This window comes from Sceloporus occidentalis, unplaced genomic scaffold (genome assembly GCF_023333645.1).
Source record: "Sceloporus occidentalis isolate IW3139 unplaced genomic scaffold, rSceOcc1.0.p SCAF_2, whole genome shotgun sequence".
In the NCBI taxonomy this organism is placed as follows: Eukaryota; Metazoa; Chordata; class Lepidosauria; order Squamata; family Phrynosomatidae; genus Sceloporus; species Sceloporus occidentalis.
Genome location: NW_028316982.1, coordinates 246444504 through 246466989, shown reverse-complemented (window position 1 = coordinate 246466989; position 22486 = coordinate 246444504). Strand labels below are relative to the sequence as shown.

Here is a 22486-nt window from a genome sequence, read left to right as displayed (position 1 = left end):
ATAACCTGAACTTAATTTGCCTGAACAGTCCACTATCCAGGTGTAACAATATCTAATTTCCAATCTGTTCACACAATGAACATATATAGTCGCCCCTCCAAGTCCGCAGACTTGAAATCTGCGGACTTGGAAATCCTGTATATACTGTATTTAACAGAGTTATACAACTAATGTGATGCATCCGGTGGTGCATCAGAGATAATGACAATAACAATATCAACATCATCATAATCTCTTGCAGAATGGCATTTCAAAGTGCTCTAGAAATTTATGAGACTTTCACAATTCTTTACAATCTTAATAAACACAGTGATGCTACTGGATCTATCTAAGAGAGTTTTCTAAACAGTTAGTAATTTTAAAAAAGACATGGCTTGTTCAAATTTTATATATACATATATATCATGCAAGACTGGTGGATCTGAGGACCAATTTTCTGTCACTGGACCCACCCAAACTGCCAAAAATGCAAAAAAAAAAAAAAAAAAAAAAAAATAAAGAATAGATGTAAAGAATCACACTCTTTGTTTTTGAAAAGGTTCTTTTAAAAAATAAATAAGTTAAACAGTAGCCCTAGTACCTATTTAAAATATAAATATAAAATGTAAATCACTGTGCTGCCTGGGTTGTTGTAAATCTCCTTAAATATTCACATTACTTTCCCCTGTAGATCCCTTCACTGGCTACCAGGTCAGGTCAGGGCCCATTTCAAACTTTTGGTTCTTACATTTAGGGTTTTGCACTCTAATCTCTCGGCTAGTATGGTATGCACCATCTGGAAAGTTAAGATCCACAGGGAAATGATTATTGTCTGTTTAACCAAAGCACACAGCTCTATCAAGGCTGTGTACCTTTCACTATCTGTTGAAACATCTTCCTCTCTCTGGCTCTCCGGCTGGAGGAGGACCTTACCTGTTCAAGTTCTTCCTCTTTCATTTATCAGATTAAGCTGCTGAGTTGTGCCTGAGTTTGCTGGGGTGGGTAGTGGCTGGTGGGATATTGCAGATTTTATGTATATTTATAGAATTATGTTTTATTGCCTTTGTCTCTGAAAGTATATGTTTGATGTTCCACCCTCTGGTAGAAAGGTTGTTATAAATAAACATTGTTCTTGTTATTGCTCCTGGAGGCTTCCAGGAAAGTCAGTTCATCCTTCCATTGCCAAAAAACAGTTGGTCTGGCTGTATGAGGCCAGGTGCTTTACTCACTCTTGTAAAATTTGCATGGCTCTAGGTTTATAATTTTCTCACCAGTAGATGGCAGCTTGAGAACACAATTTGAGAACACAAATTGACAGGCTGTTTAATTCCAAAATACCCTATGTATAGTGACCCTAAGGCAAGAACCTATTCTGAGGTTTTCTGTGGCTTAGAGTCTGTGACTTGCCCAAGGTCACCCACAGCCCAGTAGGTAATCGAACCCTAGTCTCCAGAATCCTAATCCAATGCTCAAACCACTATACTATTACATTGGCTAATCTGTTTTACTGTGTTTTAATTATTATATTGTTTTAATATTGTGTTTTTAACTAAATTGACATTTAATTGCTTGTTACCATATGCAACAAAATAAATTTAGAAGTGCTTTGGGTTTTTTTATTCTTCAAAGCACAAATTGACATATTTGTCAAGCATAAAACAGCTTCAAAGCCAGGAGTTTAAATGTTCTGTTTTCCAGTACCTCCAAGGATCCTTAGTTGCAATTTGCTTCCAAATTGGGAACAGAGAATTTCCTAGTTTAAACAAAGTGTTTCTAGTTCCCATAAAAGCTGAATATTCAATCCAGATTCATGGCTTCTTCAACAAATCAAATAATCATGAGCACCAGTTCAAAAGCAAAGAATGCAAACCAGAAAACACTGCAAATTGCAAAAAAAATTACAAAACAGTAGGTTCTGGATTATAACAAAATATAGGCCATGATCCTAGATCAAAATGTGCAGAGCCTAATACTATGTGCACACAGCTCCATGCACGCATGCAACTGTATGGCCCTGGAGATGCTTCCTCAACTGTTTACTGACTTGGAGCAGATACCAGGAGAGATGACCAGACAGAGCCCTCCCAGATAGCAATTGTGCAGCTGGGAAATGGGGAACATGCAATCTTAAATACAGGACAGAAACCTCATTTCTTTTTCCCAGCTGCAAAACTGTGCCTGCCCACCCCCACCGCTAGTGAACAGCCAAGGCAGCCTCCCAGGAGTCTGACATCTGTGTTAGGAGGGATGTTTTGAATGCTGCTTGACAATCCAAAACAGGCAAACACATGTGCAACTCTGAAGTTATGCGCATATAGGATTCCAGACACTTTTTTTTGAGACATGAAGATGTGTTATAAATGAGCCAGACTATTCATCATGTACACAGGCATAGCTCAACTAACAAAGCCTCTGACTAAGAAGCTCCTTTTTACAGAGGCTTTTTATACCCATCGCAATCTTGATTTTCTTCCCTGTCCCACTGGGTGACCTTGGGCAAGTCACATGAACTCAGCCTCAGAGAAGACAATGGCAAACCTCCTCTGAACAAATCCTGCCAAGAAAACCTCATGATATGTTTACCTTAGGGTCGCAGGCAAGTCAGAAATGACCTGAAGGCACACAACAACAACTTCTGCCCTAGCTGGTAGTTTTGCAGCAGTATTGGCATTGGGAGGATGGTGATGGAAGGCTGGAGAAACAGAGACTTTTGGGGTGTCAGGTTGCCATAGAATGTCTACAGTAAACAATGCAATAAACCTTAAGCTGGGAAAGAATGGGATTCTGTTCTAGATGATCCCACTGCAGTTATGTGTGTGTGTATACAACAGGCAAGGTAAACAACAGCTGTCTTGTGAGCATATGGAAACAACAAAACGGAGAGAAATGGAGTGACAAAGTAAGCCTCACCACCTTTGAAAACATGTTTAAAAAAGCATAGATCTGGTCATTAAAATGGAAATTATAAGAAAAGCGGAGGCTGGTAACAGAAAAAAAAAGTCATCCTGGATGCATTTTGGACAATGTCTTCAGGTCATCTCCAGAAGTTCAACATGTTTTTGTTTACTTATGAAAAGTTTACCTAACCTGGTTGTTTGTTTCCCATGGGCATACTATTAGTTTTGAATTAAAATCTTTGCTAAAGCATGATGAACTGCTCTTTTTTTCTTTTTCTTTTTTTAGTGGTAAAAGAACGTATCCCTAGTCTATGCATAGTCTTCTTAAATTTGGTATCAGATTTTCTGTTAAAGAAGTAATGCCCAGAAACACATCTACTTTAAACACATCTACTTCGCTAGCTGATGTATACTTGCATAACACTGTCTATTTTAATGTTCAGTCTTGGGAAGATTTCCTTCCTAGCCTTTGCATTTCATTCTGGGCTTGTTTTCAGAAGAATGGAAATCTCCATTACCTGCTGTGAGAAATTTGCTGGGAACTTCAAGAAGAAAGTTGCCCATATTCACTAAGAACTTGATGCCACACCACAGTGATCATGGTTTCTGGAGAAATATCTATCTTTTGGTGCCAAACTAAGGCGCAGTACAGACCACTGAGAAACGGCAGCCTGGCGACACCTGTTTTTACTCCGGAGATACGGCACAGCCCCCAAACTATGCGCTGTCACTCCGGAGTAAAAAGAACCTGGAAAAACCGGGTTCTTTTTGCGCCACCATAGTTATGTCACGAGTGCACCACGTGACGTGCGGACGCTATGCGTCTGTTACGTCATAATGGTGGCACCCGTGTACACGGGACGTCACAATTACTGCACTGCTGGCATGTATTAGGGTTAGGGACTGCGCGGATGCTGCGCAGTCCCTAACCCTAATATCGGTGCCAACACAGCGTTTTTGCATGTATCACGCCTAAAATATGGTGTAAGGATCTTATCTTGAATCTATTAAACCAAATGATGATACATTGTTTTACACTATTCTTGTGTATATTGTATGGAATTCAAAGATATAGCTGTGTTAGTCTGTAGGATCAGTTTGTAGAGAGATCTTGTAGTACCTCTGAGACTCACTAAAAGAAAGAAGTTGGCAGAATGAGCTTTCGTAGACTAAAGTCTATTTCCTTAGACTTTATGCATATGAGAAAGTAGACTTTAGTCTACAAAAGCTCACGCTGCCAACATCTTTCTTTATGATATGAAGTACTATATAATATTTCAATAAATTAATTAATTTGAATCCTGTCAAATGAAGATGTCAGGAACTTAATCAGAGACCATACGAATACAACAATTCACAAAAGCTCACGTTCAAACAAGTGTTGGTATTTAAAGTACCAACTGTGAAGTGCTTAAAGGATCATGGTGTGTATGTGTGTACAGATGTGATTAATTTGCACATTTTATTCAAAGGAGATAATTTGTATGGGATTCACAGAGACAAAGGAAGTGAAATTTGAAACCAAATTATTCTGCAGTGCTGACATTCATTCATCCTTCCAAATAGTGGAGCAGATTCCAGGTGCAGGTGTACAAAGTAAAACTAAGGCCTGTTACAGACTGCCAAAATAAAGCTGCTTCGGGTCTCTTTGGAGGTATGCTGTTTAAATGATGCATGCATCCTAAGAATCCCGAAGCTGCACCAAAGCTGCACTCCAGTGCTTAGGAATGGAGTGTGGCTTTGGCGCGATCTCCGGACTCTTAGGACCCATGCATCATTTAAATAGCATACCTCCAAAGAGACTTGAAGCAGCTTTATTTTGGCAGTCTGTAACAGGCCTATGTTTTCATTCTGTCATGAAATGATTCAGCTGTGTGTGGTGTCTGAGGTTGCATCCACACTGCAGAAATAATCCAGTCTCACACCACTTTAACTGCCATGGCCCAATGCTATGGAATTCTGGGGTTTGTAGTTTATCATGGCACCAGAGCTCTCTGACAGAAAAAGCTAAATGTCTCACAAAACTATCATTCCCAGAATTCCATAGCACTGAGCCATGGTAATTAAAGCGATGTCAAACTGGATTACTTCTGCAGAGTGGATGCAGCCTGAGACAGATCTTTCCCCATACAATATCTCCATTATAAACTATTTTAGATTTAACATGTTCAATAGAATATAGACATGCACCCAGTTGCAACTTATTATTACAAAATACATCAGGTTTCAGTGATGTGGCTAAACAACAAACTCTATAACCTAAATTGTATTGCTAACCCTAACTGGAGCAGAACTATTAAATCAATGATTGAATCATAAGATAATTCTTATGTATCTCCCACTGATTTAATGGGTCTGTAATGAATGGGCCCTCTAGTTGGGACTAGCAGCTGGATTCAAGCTTGTGAAATTTGTTATAAAATAGTTGAAACAAATGTGATTTGTATATTTGGTGAAACTATAGACACTATCAAAGACAGCCAGTATGATGTAGTGGTTTGAGTGTTGGACTATGACTCTAGAGACCAGGGTTCAAATCCTACCGCTACTGACTGACCTTGGGCAAGTTACATTCTCTCACTCTCAGAGGAAAACAAAGGCAAAATCCTTTGGACAAATCTTGCCAAGGATACACCATGATAGGGGCGCCACAAGTTAAAAATGACTTGAAAACACACAACAAGAAAAACAATGACAACAGCAAACACGACCAAAACAAATCCTAACAAAATAACCTGCAAACAGAAAAAACGTAAGGGGGATTATATGCTTTCCTGAGTTTTGTTAATCAGTTCTTTCACCATACAGTAATACTCTGAATCTTGTTAATCAACAGAATTTCTACCGCACAGCACCAGCAAGCACTCATACCACATTTCTATCTAGACACTACATCAAATAAAGCAGCAGAGCAGCAGCAAGCAGAATTTCGGAAGATTTGCAAGGTGTATAAAGATCACACCAGCAGAAAAGGGAGACAAAATGGAGGGGAAGAAACACCCCCAATTCGCATAAAAGGGTTTTTAAAAAAAGACTTTGCAGTAACGCAGTACTATAACTGTTAGTGTATGTTGCAAGTTAAGAATGAGGAAACAAAAGAAAAAAGAGAGTATAACATGGCTTTGAAAACCACAGAAATGAGTAACATTGGTTCCTCATCTTGCTCTTAAACAAGTGTCCTGTGCTATTTTTTGCTAAGGATATAACACTTCTGGTGGCCTAAATACCCTAATGGTACTATATCCCATCTGATCTTGCTAAGCAGAGTCAGTCCTGCTTAGTACTTGGATGGGAGACCACAAATACCAGGTGCTGTAGGCTATATTTCAGAGTAAGAAACTGGCAAAACCATCTCTTAGTATTCCTTACCTAAGGAAACCCAATTAAATTCATGGGGTTGTCATAATTCAACAGGTGACCTGAAGTCATATACACACACATTGCACTTCTGTATCTCAATTTCGTTTATACAGCCATGGCTGTATATATGCGCTTCAGTTCAGAAGGTCTAAATATTGCTCTTGGAGTAATCTATGGGAATTAAACACATGCCACAGTATTACTTAATGCAGTTCTTTCAAGAGTCAGGTTTTTTCCAATATACCCACAGACCTCCTGAAAATGGTATGTAGTGTCAAAGAGCAGAGAGAAACTATAATGAGAAAAGAACATGCAGACCTTGGCAGAAAAGGTAAATGGAACCAAGTGCTGTTCCAGGACACATACATTCTCTTTCAGTAAAGTCTAGAAAAATCTTGGTTTTGAGCTTTCAACTATATAAACTTTAAATTGTACTGGCAAAATAAAATGCATAAAGCTGGACATTAATGTCTATATTTATATGATGTAACACCTGAAGTGAAGTGGCTTGTAGCAATTTTCATAATTCTGCAATATGTTATGAAGACTCTTAAACCAAGATTTTCAGGTACTATATATAATAACATTGTTGAGAGAAGTCATAACGAGGAAGGCATCTGAAACAGTTAAAGAACCATAGGAAAATTACTATTATTGGAACTGAATTTAATCTCCAGGTGCCATTTTATAAACAGGTTAAAGCAAAACAAAAATTCCTTTTGAACAATACTCCATGTAGTTTTAAGTAACTGCCAACACACAATGCCATTCAAACCTAATAAAATGCCAACAGTTTGTGACAATTTGTTCATCTGTCATTGTGCAGCCTTGTCTTAGCATCTGGGAGAATGAACTGCAAGGTCAATTACCAGTTCAGAACCACCATGCAGCTTGCACTAAATGATCCTTGTCAGGCCTCCAGCCCAAAACTCTTCTAGATTGATCCTGCTCTCTCTTGCTCCTCTTGTCACAAGGCAGTAAGTTTATGAACTGCCGTAAAACTGCCCTTGCAAATGTACACAAGCAGCCTGTATTCCAGTATGTGCTTTATTAATGTCAACAAGAATTCAAAACAGCTTGGTATCCTCTGCAACACTCAATTATTTAAGACTTTAAGACTGAAATCTTACACACCATTATGGGAATAAGCCCCATCAAATTTAGGGGGAGCACCTTATGAGCAAATGTGTCTAGCTCTACAAAAAGAGTAAACTCACACACACACACGTACACAGACACTCATGTTAGTTGAGCCACTCGACACTGCTTACTATACCCAGAAGTAGTGTACTGCTGCTTGCTTTAAAGACATAGAATTTTATTTTGTGCTTACCTCTTCCTTCTTTTCATCGGCACTTGGAGCTAAATTGAGACTCAGCTGAGAGTGGCTGCTGATGCCACTGTCTTCATTTGTATCGTCATAGTACACAGCTTGCACAGAGTCCTGGAAGTAAACTGGACTCTTCCCCAGCTTTGCAGTATTCCCCTCCCCCCTTTCCCCACTTTCCATTGAGCTGAGCGACAAGGTGCTGTGGTGGTCAGGACAATGGAAATTCATATTGCACTTGACGTTTTCAGTACTAGGGCTCTGAGGCTTGGGGACGGCAGGTCTAGCAGGGATGACAGGATGCGCAGTGCTACATGTAAACTGGCTGGAACTTTTGGGCCCTTCAGAGTCTTCGTAAAACACTTCATTAGGAATTGGTCCAATGTCCTTAAGAGGAGGTGACAAACAAAGAGAGTCTGAGAGTTCACAGGATGATATCCTATTGCTGCTGTCATCCATGGTTAACACCGTTGTCCCAACACTGTCATTCTCAGAACTCAGGACCCGAGATCTGCAAACAGCTGAGTCTTGCTTACATCGGGAAGGTACACATCTCCGCCTGTCATTCTCAGTGCTGCTAGAAACCCGACGTGAATAATCATCATGCAGTCTACTGTTTGGTCTTGTTCTCTGGTTCTGTTCACTGGAGAATGGAATTTCACTCTTAGGACTGTCTTTCTTCAATGTAACATCAGTAACATTGCTGACAAGTTTCAAAACTCTGTCAAAATCCTTTGCTCTAATTGGGCTTTTCCAGCGTTTTGATCTTCGCTCCGAGTTCCTGTTCGTTTTGTCTGAGTCAGCTGAAGAAGTGCTTGTTGTCCTCTGTGGAGTTTGCTTTTCATTTACAACTCTGAGGTCAGTGAGGTTTGAGGTTGACTTCCTTTTGAATGAACTTTTTTTCAGAAAGTTCAGGTTATCTGTGCTCTTGCTCCTCCTGTAGATCACTTTGTTGCTTTCAGAATCTTTCACAACAATTTCACAAATCTGGGGTTCCTGGATGACAGGGGATACCGTCCTTGTATTGTCCTGATGAACCTGGATTTTATCAGTGTCTAATAAATTTATACGACCAATCCCATAGGCACGCCTGATGCTGCGTGACCGATGAGTATTCCTTAGGAAGGAATCATCACCTTCCTCTCCATCTGAATGATCTGAAACTAAAGGATTATCTGCTGTACTTTGCAAATCCTGTATGGGTCCTGAATAAGAATACCTGTTTGTCTGAACTTTTACAATTGCACTGTTTGGGACATGCTTTCTCATATCATTATCGGGCATATTGTCATTTAAGTTGTCTGAATCTTCCTTGCCTGGATTTCCTTGAAGAACTGAAGATTTTAATTTCTTGAAAGATCCAATTTTTCTAATGGAAGATAACGTATTCCATGTTGAGGAGTTCCCCATAACTATCAGGGAGTGAGGCCTTTCCACATTGGAACCAGACCTTTTTCGAGGAGTGGAAAAAAAGCGCATGATTTTGGAAGGGCTGGTTTTATCATCCTGGCTTTCATTTTCACAGCTGCTGCTCACGTCACATTTCCCATTATGACATAATGAGGTAGCATTATTCCTAGATTCTTTATTATCCATCACTATACAGGCAACAGAGGTGGCATTTCCACAGCCATTCTGGTATGTGGTCATGGTTTCCATGCACACATGAGGACAGAGGGAGTTGTAGCTCACATCCAAAGCCTTATCCTCTTCATCCTCTCCAAACTGAAGCTTTTCTTCATTTGTGCATCTTTTGCGGTTATTGAGTTCACATCTATTGTGCGAATTTAGCTCTCCAGTAGTCTGTACTGCCTGCACCAAGAAAACAAAGCTGGCATTTAGCATTTTTCTCTATAGAAAAGAAGGATTCTTTGTATAAAATACAAGGCAATCTTAAACAAGGCTCCCTCATAGAACTGAGGAAAACTTTGAGAGTGACACCACATTAACCTAGTTATTACAGTATAGAAATGCTATGATAAAATTTCATTTTCTCTGCTGTTATATTCACTCTGCTGGGTAACAATAGTAGATAGATTTGAAAGGACCCAAAGACAGATCAAAATGGATTTTTTTCCATTGATCAAAGCATTGCTCAATTCCTCCCATGCTTAAATCATCATATTGATGGACTCTTCTTGTACCTTAGTTTCTACCTCAACCAACACAAGAGGTACACTCCACTTTCTGATTCTCTAAGGAGAACAAAAAATATCTATTGATCAACCTGAAATAGCTGTCAGACCTCTTTTACCATAGGATGGCAGTGTGCCAAAAGTTTGGAGCACCTTTTAGGAGAACTACATGTATGATCTCGTTTGGTTTACAGAATTCCTAGCTGCATATTTCTAAGACCTTTGTGTTTGTTGAAGTACAGTGGTCCTGCCACATTCGCTGGGGTTAGGGGTGAAGGACCCCGGTGAATATGGAAAAACCACAAATAAAAAAAACACTATTCTTTTTACCTAAGAGAACACCTCTCTAGGAATCTCCAGGTCCTCCAATGCAACTTTGTGGTCAACATCTGCCAGAAGATGATCATAGAATCATGCCAGAGGACCAACTAATGCCTTTAGAAGTGTTTTCTCTAGAAACTTGTAGGTTCTCCAGTACAACTCTATGGTCAACCTAGAGATCCCAGAGAGAACATATTAATCAAAACCCCAAATAATTCAATCCGCAAAAGTAAAATCTGCAAATGTGGAGGACCAACTGTAATGTTTTGTCTGCCAACTTTGGCAGCATCAATGATACTTAAGGGGACAGGGCAAGAGGCAAAACAAACAAACAAACAAAAAACCCAAGGACTGGACCCAGAATTACCAAATCCAACTCCACTAACTATCTCATGTGTTCATGTCTGATGTGTGGACCTGACCCAGCATATAATCACTGAATGCATAGTTCAAGGTGGATGCAGCAGATTTCACACCAAATGCTTTGCAGATTTCACACCAAATGCTAGCTGGATCTGCTACTCCTTATTGGAAGATCCCCCTTTGATCATGTGAACTTTCTGAACTAATTTATAAGCAGGAAGTAAATCCCCTTAGCAACCATAGAAGTTGAGAAGAGGCAGCCAGCCTAAAGAAAACAGGACAGAAAGCTACTCTATTCACAGCATTTAATCTCCTGTATTAAGCCACCCTGCAAACTTGTGGAAGGGAGGATATGAAGTCCTAAAATCAAAATAATTAATAAATTTTGCCAACACGTTTAGCACATGGTATTACGTTCTCTTAGAATCTAACATTTAATAAATGCAAAAGAGAAAGATGGAGAAAAAGGCAGGCCAACCACCTAAAATTAAGAATCCTTCGACTTACGCCAAACAAGCAGCAAATTGACTTTCTGCATGGATTAGTAGAAATACGAACCCTCGTGACATTTTTCAGTCCTGTTTTAATTTTTAGAAGAAAAATATACTTGTCATGCCTAGTGCACACTTTATGCCTCCTCATATAATTTTAGCTTTCATGAGTCAATTCCTCCTTACAGACAGATTTTATTGCTTTTTATCTGAAGTCTGCCTTACTGTGGGACTTTAGCATCTTTTAACATCCCTCTTGTGTTTTCATCTCCCTCCGCTGCTTGTTTAAATGATCACAGCACAATCCACAAAACAATCAAACAGAGAAAATTACTCAATTGACAGCAATGCATATGCTTACATTTAAACATTCACAAAGAGCTACTTGAAATGAGTCTGGTATGTTATTTCAGAAAACAATTCAGTAGCTTTAGATTTATGTATGGTGGGCTCTTGGTGTCTGCTAGGAGTTGGTTACAGGAGTCCCATGGATACCAAAATCCGTGGATGCTCAAGTCCCATTATATACAATAACGTAAACCCACTGGGTGACCTTGGGCAAGTCACACTACCTCAGCCTCAGAGGATGGCAATGGCAAACCCCCTCTGAAGAAAGTTGCCAAAAAAAACCCCAGGGTCACCATAAGTCAAAAAGGACAAGAAGGCAAACAAAAACAAATTTGGATTATAATTGCTGCTGTTTAGTATCTGTTGGAAGATTTTTTTTCCATTCTGTTTCTCCCTTCTTAGATTGATAGGGATTTCCTGCATGCAAACTCTCATCTTTCTCTCATTTAAACAAGTCATGTGATTTAGGTCACTTCTCCTTCGGGACTAACAGACATTGTCTCTAAAGATTTTCAATTGAACTGTTGGTTTTCCATCTTCCACCTCTCTCAACTTTCTTTGGAAAGATGGTGAGATAAATACTTCTCTTTATCTGAACTATTCACTAGCTAGAATAGGATATAGCTTCTATGTGAATATAGATTAAGGCCTTTAGTAAACTTTTATTTGAACTTAAAGCTACTAGTGTTGTTTTTGGAATCAGTCTCAGTTCTTAGGGAAGCGTTGCATGGGACAGACTGCCCAAAAAGCATTGGCGCAGGACAGACCGCGTGGCTTCCCTCTGGAGGAAAAAGAACCTTGAAAAACTGGGTTCTTTTAGCGCCACAGGATGTAACAAGTGTATGTAAGCGGTGCACGTCAATGTGCGGATGCTGCACATCACTTACATCACAATGGTGGCACTAGTATGGGCGGGATGCTGCCATTATAGCGGCGCCATGCAGTGCTAGGGTTAGGGACTGTGCAGTTGCCGTGTAGTCCCTAACCCTAAAAACGGTGCTAGCACGGCGCATTTGGGCCTTCCGTTTCGGCCTATAGTTAGATAAGGGCACATTTCTGCTACTCTGCTCCTTAAGGCTAGACTCTATCAGGCTTGGCTTTGACATTTTTGATATTTAAATATTTTTGTTTCCTTACCAAAAGCTGAGGCCTTTGGAAACTAAAATTGCCCTACAGTATCTACAGTGTGTGTAGTGGTTTGAGTGTTGGACTACGACTCTGGAGAACAGGGTTTGAATCCTGGCTCAGGCGAGTAAAAAGCCACTGGGTAACCTTGGACAAGTCACACTCTCTCAACCTCAGAGGATGGCAATGGCAAACCTTATCTGAACAGATCTTGCCAAGAAAACCTCATGATAGGTTATCACCTTAAGGTTGCCATTAGCCAGAAATGACTTGAAGGCACCCCACAAAAATAAAAGTACCTACACCTCACTCTACAACAACATGCAAGTCACACTCTGTCAGCCTCAGAGGATGGCAATGACAAACCATCTCTGAACAAATCTTGCCAAGAAAACCCCATGATAGGGTAGCCATCAGTCAAAAACAACTTGAAGGTACATAAACAACAACAACAAATAATATATATATATATATATATATATATATATATATAAAGTGGCAAAAGCAAGGTTTGTTTTTTGGGAACTTTCCCAAAAAGCAAACCTCAATTCCAAATATATATAACTAATTAATCTCTGTAAAGCGCTAGGTAAATTTATTGCACTATAAAATAAACATTAATAATAATAATTAAGTATAGATATCTAATGTGATTCCTTCATCAGAATCTTTTCACTTCTAAATCAAAGTTTATTTTGGGGGGGAACTTTTATATAGATATTTAGATACAGATATATAAAAAGCTTCCCACCCCGCTAAAATAAACCTTGATTTAGAAGTGAAAAGATTCTAAATCAAGGTTTATTGGGGGGGGGGGGGGGTTATATAAAGATGTAGATATATAAAAAGTTCCCCCCAAGAATAAACCTTGAATTAGAAGTGAAAAGATTCTACATCAAGGTTTGGGGGGGGGGTTGTGATATATATATAGATTTATATATCTATATAAAAGTTTCCCCTCAAAATAAATCGTGATTTAGAATCTTTTCACTTATACATCAAGGTTTATTTAGGGGGGGACATATGTCCCCCCCCCAAATAAACCTTGATGTAGAAGTGAAAAGATTCTAAATCACAATTTAATTTGAGGGGGAACTTTTATATAGATATATAAATATAGATATATAAAAAGTTCCCCCCAAGAATAAACCTTGAATTAGAAGTGTAAAGATTCTACATCAAGGTTTATTGGGGGGGGGGGCTTTTATATAAATATAAAGCCCCCCCCCCAAAAAAATAAACCTTGATTTAGAAGTGAAAAGATTCTAAATCAAGGTTTATGGGGGGGGGGGGGGGCTTTAAACATCTATACCTATATCTATAGATATATAAAACATTTTCCCCAGGAATATACCTTGATTGGGGGGGGCAACTTTTATATAGATATAGATATTAAGTCCCCCCCCCCCAAAAAAAAAAACCCTTGATTTAAAAGTGAAAAAGATTCTGATGTATTTTCAAGCTGTGGATAAAGAATCTGTGGATATGGAGGGCCGACTGTAAACAAACAAACAAATAAATAAGGGCCATGTGCTTCCTAACCCTGAGGAAGCGGGGGAGCTCATGCCCATGTTTCCCATCCCATCCCAAAATGCCAGCTGCAGCTGTTACCTCGGAAACAGTTTAGCGAGATAAACTGTCCATCCATGAGCAGCAGATGCGGGTTCAAAGCGGGAAAGGAGAAACGCTCCCTTCCTTGGGCCGAGAGCGGCTGTTAATAATGGTCTCTGAGGAATGGGAGGCTAATCTGCTTCCCAGCCTCACTATGGCAGCAGCCGAGAGGAAGAGGAGGGGAAGCCCTGAGGGGGAAATGGTGGCCATGAGGGGGGCCTGAGGGGAACAACATGTCCTCCATTTCACACCTTCTCTCCCCAGGCAGGGAGGAATCCCACTCTGCCCTCCATTTTGAGCAGGACTAAGAGAATGTGTTACATTTTCCCACGAGAGTGGTCTCCATTTTGAGCAGGACTAAGAAGCATCTATTTTTATGAATGTTTTTTCCAGAACATGTCCTCCCTTTCCAACCTTCTGTCCTCAGGAGGAATCCCACACTGTCCCCCATTTTGAGCAGGACCTAAGACACACAAATAGAGTTACTTTATTTGGTCAATGTCCTACATTTTTCCCTGAGAGTATGCTCCACTTAAGAAGCATCCATTTAGAGGAATGTTCCTCCAGGACTTGTCCTCCTTTTCCACCTTCTGTCTCCAGGAGGGATTCCACATCATCCTCCATTTTGAGCAGGACTAAGAAGCGTTTATTTAGAGGAATGTTTTTCTGGGGCATGCCCTCCATTCTGAGCAGGACTAAGAAGTACCCATTTATATGAATGTTAGCTAGCTTTTCCTTTTGTTGTGCCCTACATTTTTTCCTTGGAGGTCCTACATTTGTTGTGCCTTGCCCTCGGGGTGACTAGACGTTGGATGAATGTTTTAAGCTTTTCCAGGACATGTCCTCCATTTCGACCATCTGTTTCCAGAAGAGATTTCACATTGTCCTCCATGTTAAGCAAGGCTAAGATGGATGAATCGGTATTATCTAGGAGTGTTTTGAGTTTTTCTTTAGTCTGTGTCGAACAGGAGGAATTCCATACTGTCCTCCATTTTGAGCAGAGCCATTAATTGTTTTTGAGTGCTTTTAATTTGGCCAATGCCCTACATTTTTCTTTGAGAGTCCTGCATTTTGTGGTGCCTTGCCTCTTTTTTTTCAGGACATGTCCTCCATTTTCACCTTCTGTCTCCAGGGGGAATTCCACACTTTCCTCCATTTTGAGCAAGACTAAGCATCATGAATTGATATTTCTAGGAGTGTTTCGAGATTTTATTGGGTCATGTCCTTCATTTTTATCTGAAATGTCTTACATTATGCTGGGCCTTGCCCTCAAGGTCACCAGATGTCCTCCTTTTCCACGTTCTATCCAGGAGGGAATTTCACATTGTCCTCCATTTTTTTTGAGCAGGACTAAGAAGCACGGATTGCTATTTCTAGGAGTGTTTTGAGGTTTTCTTGGATTGCGTCCTCCATTTTTCAGGAATGTTCAACATTATGCCATGGCTTGCCCTCAGGGTGACCAGACTGCCTCCTTTTCCAGGACACATCCTCCATTTCCACCTCCTGTCCAGGAGGAATTTCAAAGTGTCCTCCATTTTCAGTGTGACTAAGAAGCAAGAACGGACATTTCTGTGTGTTTTTTTTTAGCTTTTATTTGGTCATGTTCCTTGGATGGCCTATGTTTTTTGGTGCCTTGTCCTCCTTTTGAAATTCCTGCTGGACCGAAGGTTGAAAATGGAGGCCATGACCTGGAAAAGGAGGACGCCTAGTTACCTTGAGGACAAGGCACTGCAGAATGTAACACATTCAGTAGAAATGTAGGCCATGGCCAAATAAAAGCTAAAAACATGCATATAAATTCATGCTTCTTAGTCATGCCTAAAATGGAGGATGTTTTGGAAGTCCTCCTGGACAGAAGGTTGAAATGGAGGACATGTCCTGGAAGAGGAGGATGTTTGGTCACCTTCAGGACAAGGCACCAACTTATTTCTTTCAGTTAGTTAGGCTGCATCTGCAATGCGGGAATAAACCAGGTTGATCCTACTTTAATTGTCGTGGCTCCATGCTATGGAAACCTGGGATTTGTAGTTTGTGGCGGCACCAGAACTCTCTGAGAGAGAGGGCTAACTATCTCACAGAACTCCATAGCATAATAATAATAATAATAAATAGTTTATTTATATCCCGCTTTTCCAATTTTTGATCAAAGTGGCGTACAAGTTTAAGTAAAAAAAACAACATCAAGATAAAAACAATTAAAACAATATCTAAAAACTGTCACAATAACAATAAAGCAACAGGTTCAGCTGAGTGGGAAAATCCATAAACATCACAAGGTTGTCAAACCAAGGGGGTGAAACATGAAGTAACATCTCATGAGAAGAAGGCTTGAGAAAAGAAGACGGTCTTAAGGTTCTTCTTAAAAGTATCTAAAGATGTGGTGGAGCGGAGCTCATCTGGAAGATTATTCCATAATCTTGGGGCCGAGATGGAAAAGGCCCGTTGTGAGGTCCTTGCATAATGTGCAGTTGGGACCTCTAGCAGATTCTTCCCTGATGACCTAAGTGAGCAGGGTGGATTATATGGGGAGAGGCGGTCCTCCAAGTACCCTGGGCCCAAGCCATTTAGGGCTTTATAGGTCATAACCAACACCTTGTATTGAGCCCGGAAGCGCATAGGCAGCCAATGAAGATCTTTCAGGATTGGTGTTATATGATCTGACCTGGAACACCCAGCGACCAGTCTCGCTGCCATATTTTGCACTAACTGTAGCTTCCGGATTTGGTACAAGGGTTGCCCCATGTAGAGCGCGTTGCAGAAATCCAATGGAGAGGTTACCAGAGCATGTACTACAGTTTCCAGGTCCCTCCGGTCCAGATATGGACACAGCTGGCATATCAGCCGAAGCTGATAACAAGCGCTCCTGACTGCCGCATCCACCTGAGATGACAGCTGGAGCGACGAGTCCACTCCCAAGCTGCGAACCGAGTCCTTCAAGGGAAGCGTGACCCTGTTCAGGACAGGATGGCAAATCTCACAGCCCGGACCCGGGGAACCTATCACCAGTACTTCCGTTTTTTCTGGATTCAAACTGAGTTTGTTTTCCCTCATCCAGCCCATTACCGACTCCAAGCAGGCATTTAATTTAATTAATTTAATTTGTTTTATTTATATACCGCTATTCCAAAGATCATAGCGGTGAACAGCAAGTAAGCTAATTAGCAAGTAAGCTAATTTGCCCCCAACAGTCTGGGTACTCATTTTAGCGACCTCGGAAGGATGCAAGCCTGAGTCGAGCTTGGGCCCTTTTGCTGGTCTTGAACTCGCAACCTTGTGGTTTTGAGTGAATGGCTGCAGTACAGGCATTTAGAGGAGAGACGCCATCCCTAGTCACTACATCTGTCGGAGACACAGAGAAACAAATTTGGGTGTCATCAGTGTACTGATAACACTGTGCCCCGTATCTCCGGAGCATGGAGCAAGGACAACTAAAGTGGTTCCAAACTAGATTATTTTGGCAGTGTGGATGCAGCCCTAGTATCAAAGGTTCTACAAGATTCCTTTGCCTACTGATTTTCCAGACTAACCCAGCTATGTCTTTGAATCCAAAATTCACAAAACAGTGATACCTTTATGGGACCAACCAAAATGCATAAAATATATGTTGCAAGCTTCTGAAGCTTCCATCATGCAAACTGCACGATATTCCGTGCCCTCGAATATCGGCGGAGGGGTGACCTCCGCTATTTCCACTGGCGCACGCGCCCTGGCCGCACGCACAAAGGTGCATCATATTCAATGAGGCTTAAATATGCGCAAGACTATTTTTGTGGGGGGGGGGAGTCCAGGAGGGATCCCCGTGAAAACGAAGGACCAACTGTATTGGTTGGATCCGTGCATAAGGAATCTATGGATATGGAGGGCCAGCTATACATATAAATTCATCGCCTTTACATGCAACCCCAATGGGTCTCACAAGGGAAGTCCCCACTCTGGCCTTGTCACCTTAGAGGCACCAGACATTTTATCAGAACAAGACAACAAAAGTTGACCCGGGATGTTTGGGGTGGGGTGGGAGGCTACTGAGATAAAAATAATCCTCTCTGAGCAGAGTATTGCATTTGGGCAAACAGTCATTAAAGCTCTGATTCCTCTTTCTCCCCCCCCCCCCTCCATTTTCTTCCTGCTTTTCTTCAGACACTATTAGAAACAAAAGGAGGCTGTGAGTGTGGGGGTGGATTCTGGGTTTCATTATCATTTGAACAGGAGGATCACAGCAAGAGTAGCACAGCCAATGGACAAAAGGAAGTAGGATGGTTGCTTTAGCCTGCTGTGGCCAATGAATGTCCCTTTTGAAACAGCCCCTGCCCTAAACATTCAGGAGATTAGAAACACACAACAATGGGATTCAAAGACATAGCTGTGTCAGGCTGGAAAATCAGTATGCAAAGAGGTCTTGCAGAAAAGGTACACTTCCCCTAAATTAAAAGATATAGCCATGTTAGTCTGTAGAATCAGTTGTAGAGAGATCTTGTAGCACATTTGACACTAACTGAAAGAAATTGGCAGCATTGGCTTTCATAGACTAAAGTCTACTTCCTTTAGTCCAAATGCATCTGAGGAGGTAGACTTTAGTCTACAAAAGCTCATGCTGCCAATTTCTTTCTTTCAGTTAGTCTCAAAACAGTGCTACAAGATCTCTCTACAACTTCCCCTAAATTAGTCTTTGTGACTTAGGTCCAAAACGCACTGCAGAAATAATCCAGTTTGAAACTACTTTAGCTGCCCTGGCTCAATGCTAGGGAATCCTGGGAATTTTATTGTGGCTTTGAAGGTGTATAAAGAGATTGTCTCAGGAGGAAGACAACCAAGAAAGGAGATACTGGCAATTCACCTAAAGTACAAATATCATTATTATCAAGGTATTGTTCAATATCTTTATAAATGACTTAGATGATGGAGATCTGAGCCAAACCTAACAAAATGAATTTCAGTAGGGATAAATGCAATGTATTACCTCTAGGCAGGAAAAATGAAATGTACAAACATTGAGTTGGTGACAGGTAGTTTGAAAACATAGCATGCAAAAAGGTTCTAGGAGTCAGTGGTGTGATGTGCTGGCCAAAAAAGTAATGCAATGCTAGGCTGCTCCAACAGGAATATTGTGTTCATATTAAGGGAAGTAGTAGTCAGACATCACCTGGACATCTGGATACCACAGTCCAAGGATGTGACAAGCTGGAATGCATCTCGAGAAGAGTGACCAAGATGAAACCAAGTCTTATGAGTAACTTAGGGAGTTGGGAATGTTTAGCTCAGAAGAGAAGTCACATGACTGGTGTGAAGAGGTGCCATGATAGCCATCTTTAAGTCTTTGAAGAGATGTCATGTAGAAGATGGAGCGAGCTTATTTTCTGCTGCTCCAGGGACTGCAATGCGAACCAATGGATTCAACTTACAATAAAAGATTCCACTTGTAAATTAGGAATAATTATTTTAAGAACTGTTTGATAGTGGAATAGATTGCCTCGGTGTGATTGAACTATTCCATTTTGGAGGTCTTTAAACAGAGATTGGATGGGCATCTCTCGGAGTCCTTTGTGTATTCGTGCATGACAGGGGATTGGACTAGATAGCCCTTTCGGCCCCTTCCTACTCTAAGATTCTATGATTTATCATTTATTTAGCACATCTAATTTTCAGAGTGCTTTCCAACTGTATGTGCTTACGTTTGCACAACTCCGTGCAATAAAATATTTTATTCTCATTTTACAGATGGAGGTGAGACCAAGAGAAGAGATTTACCAAAAGACTATATAGTTTATTTGGCCAAAGAGAGCTATACAGTACTTATGTTTTCCTAGTGTGTGTGTATGTGCATGTGCCTTCCAGCTGCCTCTCAACTTATGGTAACCCAATGAATTTCATAGGGTTTTCTTAGGGAAGGAATTCTTAAAGGTGGTTTTGCCAATTCCTTCCCCAGAAGTAGGCTCCACAACACCTGGTATTTGTTGGTGGTCTCCCAAACTAGACAGGATCTGATGTCTTCAGAGCATTTAGGCAGGCCTAGTAGCAGAACTGGTAATAAGTATAGAATCCCAGATTTGCAAATTCTGCAGTGTGCAGAATTTTGCATTTTGGACCACCTTTACTTTTATCCTACTGCCTCCACATTTGGTTTGGACAAATTAGTCATGGTTTCTTAAGCAAAGGTCAGAACCAGTTGTAGAATTATAGAATCACAGCACTGGAAGGGACTACAAAAGCCATATAGTCCAGCTCCCTGCCATTCAGGAATACACATTTAATGCACTCTGTCCTTGGCGACCTGTACAGATTAGGTGGGAAGTGGGATTCCAATTTATATCTTATACCAAATTGGAAGTGCCTAAACTAATGAACAGAAGAATTACTACCTCTAGGTAAAATAAGTGATTTGCAGTCAAGGTCCAGAAATTTTTTAAAAAGCAAGTTTTAGAAAGAAATCCCTCATTCAAAAATAGTAATTCCAGAATAACTAAGGATTTGCCATCTATGATTGGTTTCAGACCAATACTTAAGAATGCTTAGACACATCAACCAGCATTGTTGAAACCAAAAACCAGATAATTGAGGAACCCATTCTTATATCTCCAAGGTAAATGAAATAAAAACAGTCTCAGCTGGACCAATTCTTTTGAAGTTGATCTGCCATAAAGCAGATTTATTCCTCCCTCACTAGTAGATTTACTTGCAAGGAAGACACAGTCTGCTGTGAGGATCAACATCCTTCTGCCTTTCCCATAGATTACATTGAGTAGCTGGAGGGAAAAGGATAATGGGAATGTTTAGCTAAGGGAGAGGAGAGACAGTGTAAGAAAGTAAGTAAAACATAGGGTGGGGAATGCAACTGTGGGTGGGGTGACACATGGAAGTAGAGAAAACGAATGGAATAAGACAGCAGACAGACAGAAAACTTCATGAGAAAAGGGGTACACAATGGGACACAAGGAAGAAATAGCTAGGTGAAGAGTGAGAAAGAGAAGAGTTTCTTTGAGAAATGAGGTAAAAATGGGACACAGAAAAAGGAAAAGACATGAGAGTCACCTAGAAGATTAGGAGTGTGGGAGTGAGAAGATAAAAGAAGCAAACTGTTTATTCTACATGGATACATAGAGCACTGTTGTTTTCTGACTTTTCTACTAAGGCAAAAAAAAAAGTCATATAAAGTAAAATGAAATTAAGCCAACTGCATATTCTATGGTTTGACACTAAACATGGGCACTATTGGCACTAAAGCACCCCCACAACAGTCCCCTGTTTCTATGTACAGTACATTTCCTAATTCTACTGCTCCTAACCAACAAAACAAAACACCAGATAACATACAGGACATTTAATTCATATTTTGAACATATCATTAATCTGATCAGATTTGCCTGACCAAGAATAAAACAATTATAAATTATTTTTTAAAAAATCTTGACAATGTTATTATTGATGGAGAATTTGTACATAGCAATAAACTATATTTCATTATTATAGATGCAACCAGAATTGGTAATTTTATGTGGTGGAGCGAATCCCTTGCCTCAAGGAGAGCAGATGAGATAGCGAACCCCACACCCATGGAGGGTCCCCCACTATGACTACCTCATCAGAATGAGTTTGCACTTGGGCAGATCCTGTGGAGAACCATGCTGTCCAAGCTACTGTGATTTGCTTATAATGTGGTCATCCTCAGAGCAAAACAATGGATCTCAGCTATGAAGAATGGAGTGGTTGCACTGAGAATGGTAGCCCTTCAGAGAAGCTAGCCCCAAATGGGTTTCCTCCTCAAACTAGGCTTTGGGCAACAGAAATCCTGGGAGATCACATGTGTCACTGATTGGAAGGTTGGAGGGAATAGAGCCAAGATGGTGGCGAGTGGTGTCACTAGAGTTAGTGTCACCTGGTGCAGTAACTCATGGTGTCACCCCCCCCCCCCAATTGACCTTTTCCCATCCCACACCATACAGAATCCTTAAGAATTAGTTTGTTTCTACTAATGTTATTCACAAATCATAATTCCCATATATCACTGAATGTAACAATAATAGTTGTGACACAAGCCATTAGCACAATTAAAATTACACTTTTAAATTTTAGTATTATAAATGTATAAATAGCCTAAATGTATTTACATATACAGTCAGCCCTTCTTATACACGGATTTGTTATATACAGATTCAAGCATACACGGTTTGAAAATGTTCCAAAAAAGTATAAATTTCAATGATCAAACCTTGATTTTCCATTTTTTATAAGGGACACCGTTTTGCTCTGCTATTATATTTAATGGGACTTGAGCATACACGGATTTTGTTATACACAGGGGATCTTGGAACCAAACACCAGCGTATAACAAGGGTCCACTGCACACAGTTTCATGTGCTTAAAGTAAAAATTTGGTAAAATTTGGTGTGGTTTTTTATTAATATTTTAAAATTTTACAATACAAATTCTTACACTTTTCTTCATACACATATATGCTTTAACACTTTACTTATTTTATACTAAAAATCACCTCAGTGCACCCCTTCCCCGGAGACAATTTGTTGTTTTTAAAGA

General features: G+C 40.3%; 1 protein-coding gene across 5 annotated transcripts in view; it reads right to left on the bottom strand.

The window, feature by feature from the left end:
* LOC149319929 (spermatogenesis-associated protein 13-like) overlaps positions 1–22486 on the bottom strand; it is a 201194-nt gene that overhangs the window by 52729 nt on the left and 125979 nt on the right. For 2 of the 5 annotated variants that reach the window (XM_089512607.1, XM_089512608.1), the window contains exons 1-2: positions 13958–14058; positions 7570–9375 (exon numbers count right to left, since the gene is read on the bottom strand). In XM_089512607.1, the coding sequence (XP_089368733.1) occupies positions 7570–9222 (1653 nt within the window). In that variant the 5' untranslated portion in view covers positions 9223–9375; positions 13958–14058. Of the gene's footprint in view, positions 1–7569; positions 9376–13957; positions 14059–15207; positions 15230–22486 lie in introns of those variants that run through there. The other 3 variants (XM_089512606.1, XM_089512609.1, XM_089512610.1) reach the window with 2 other exon arrangements.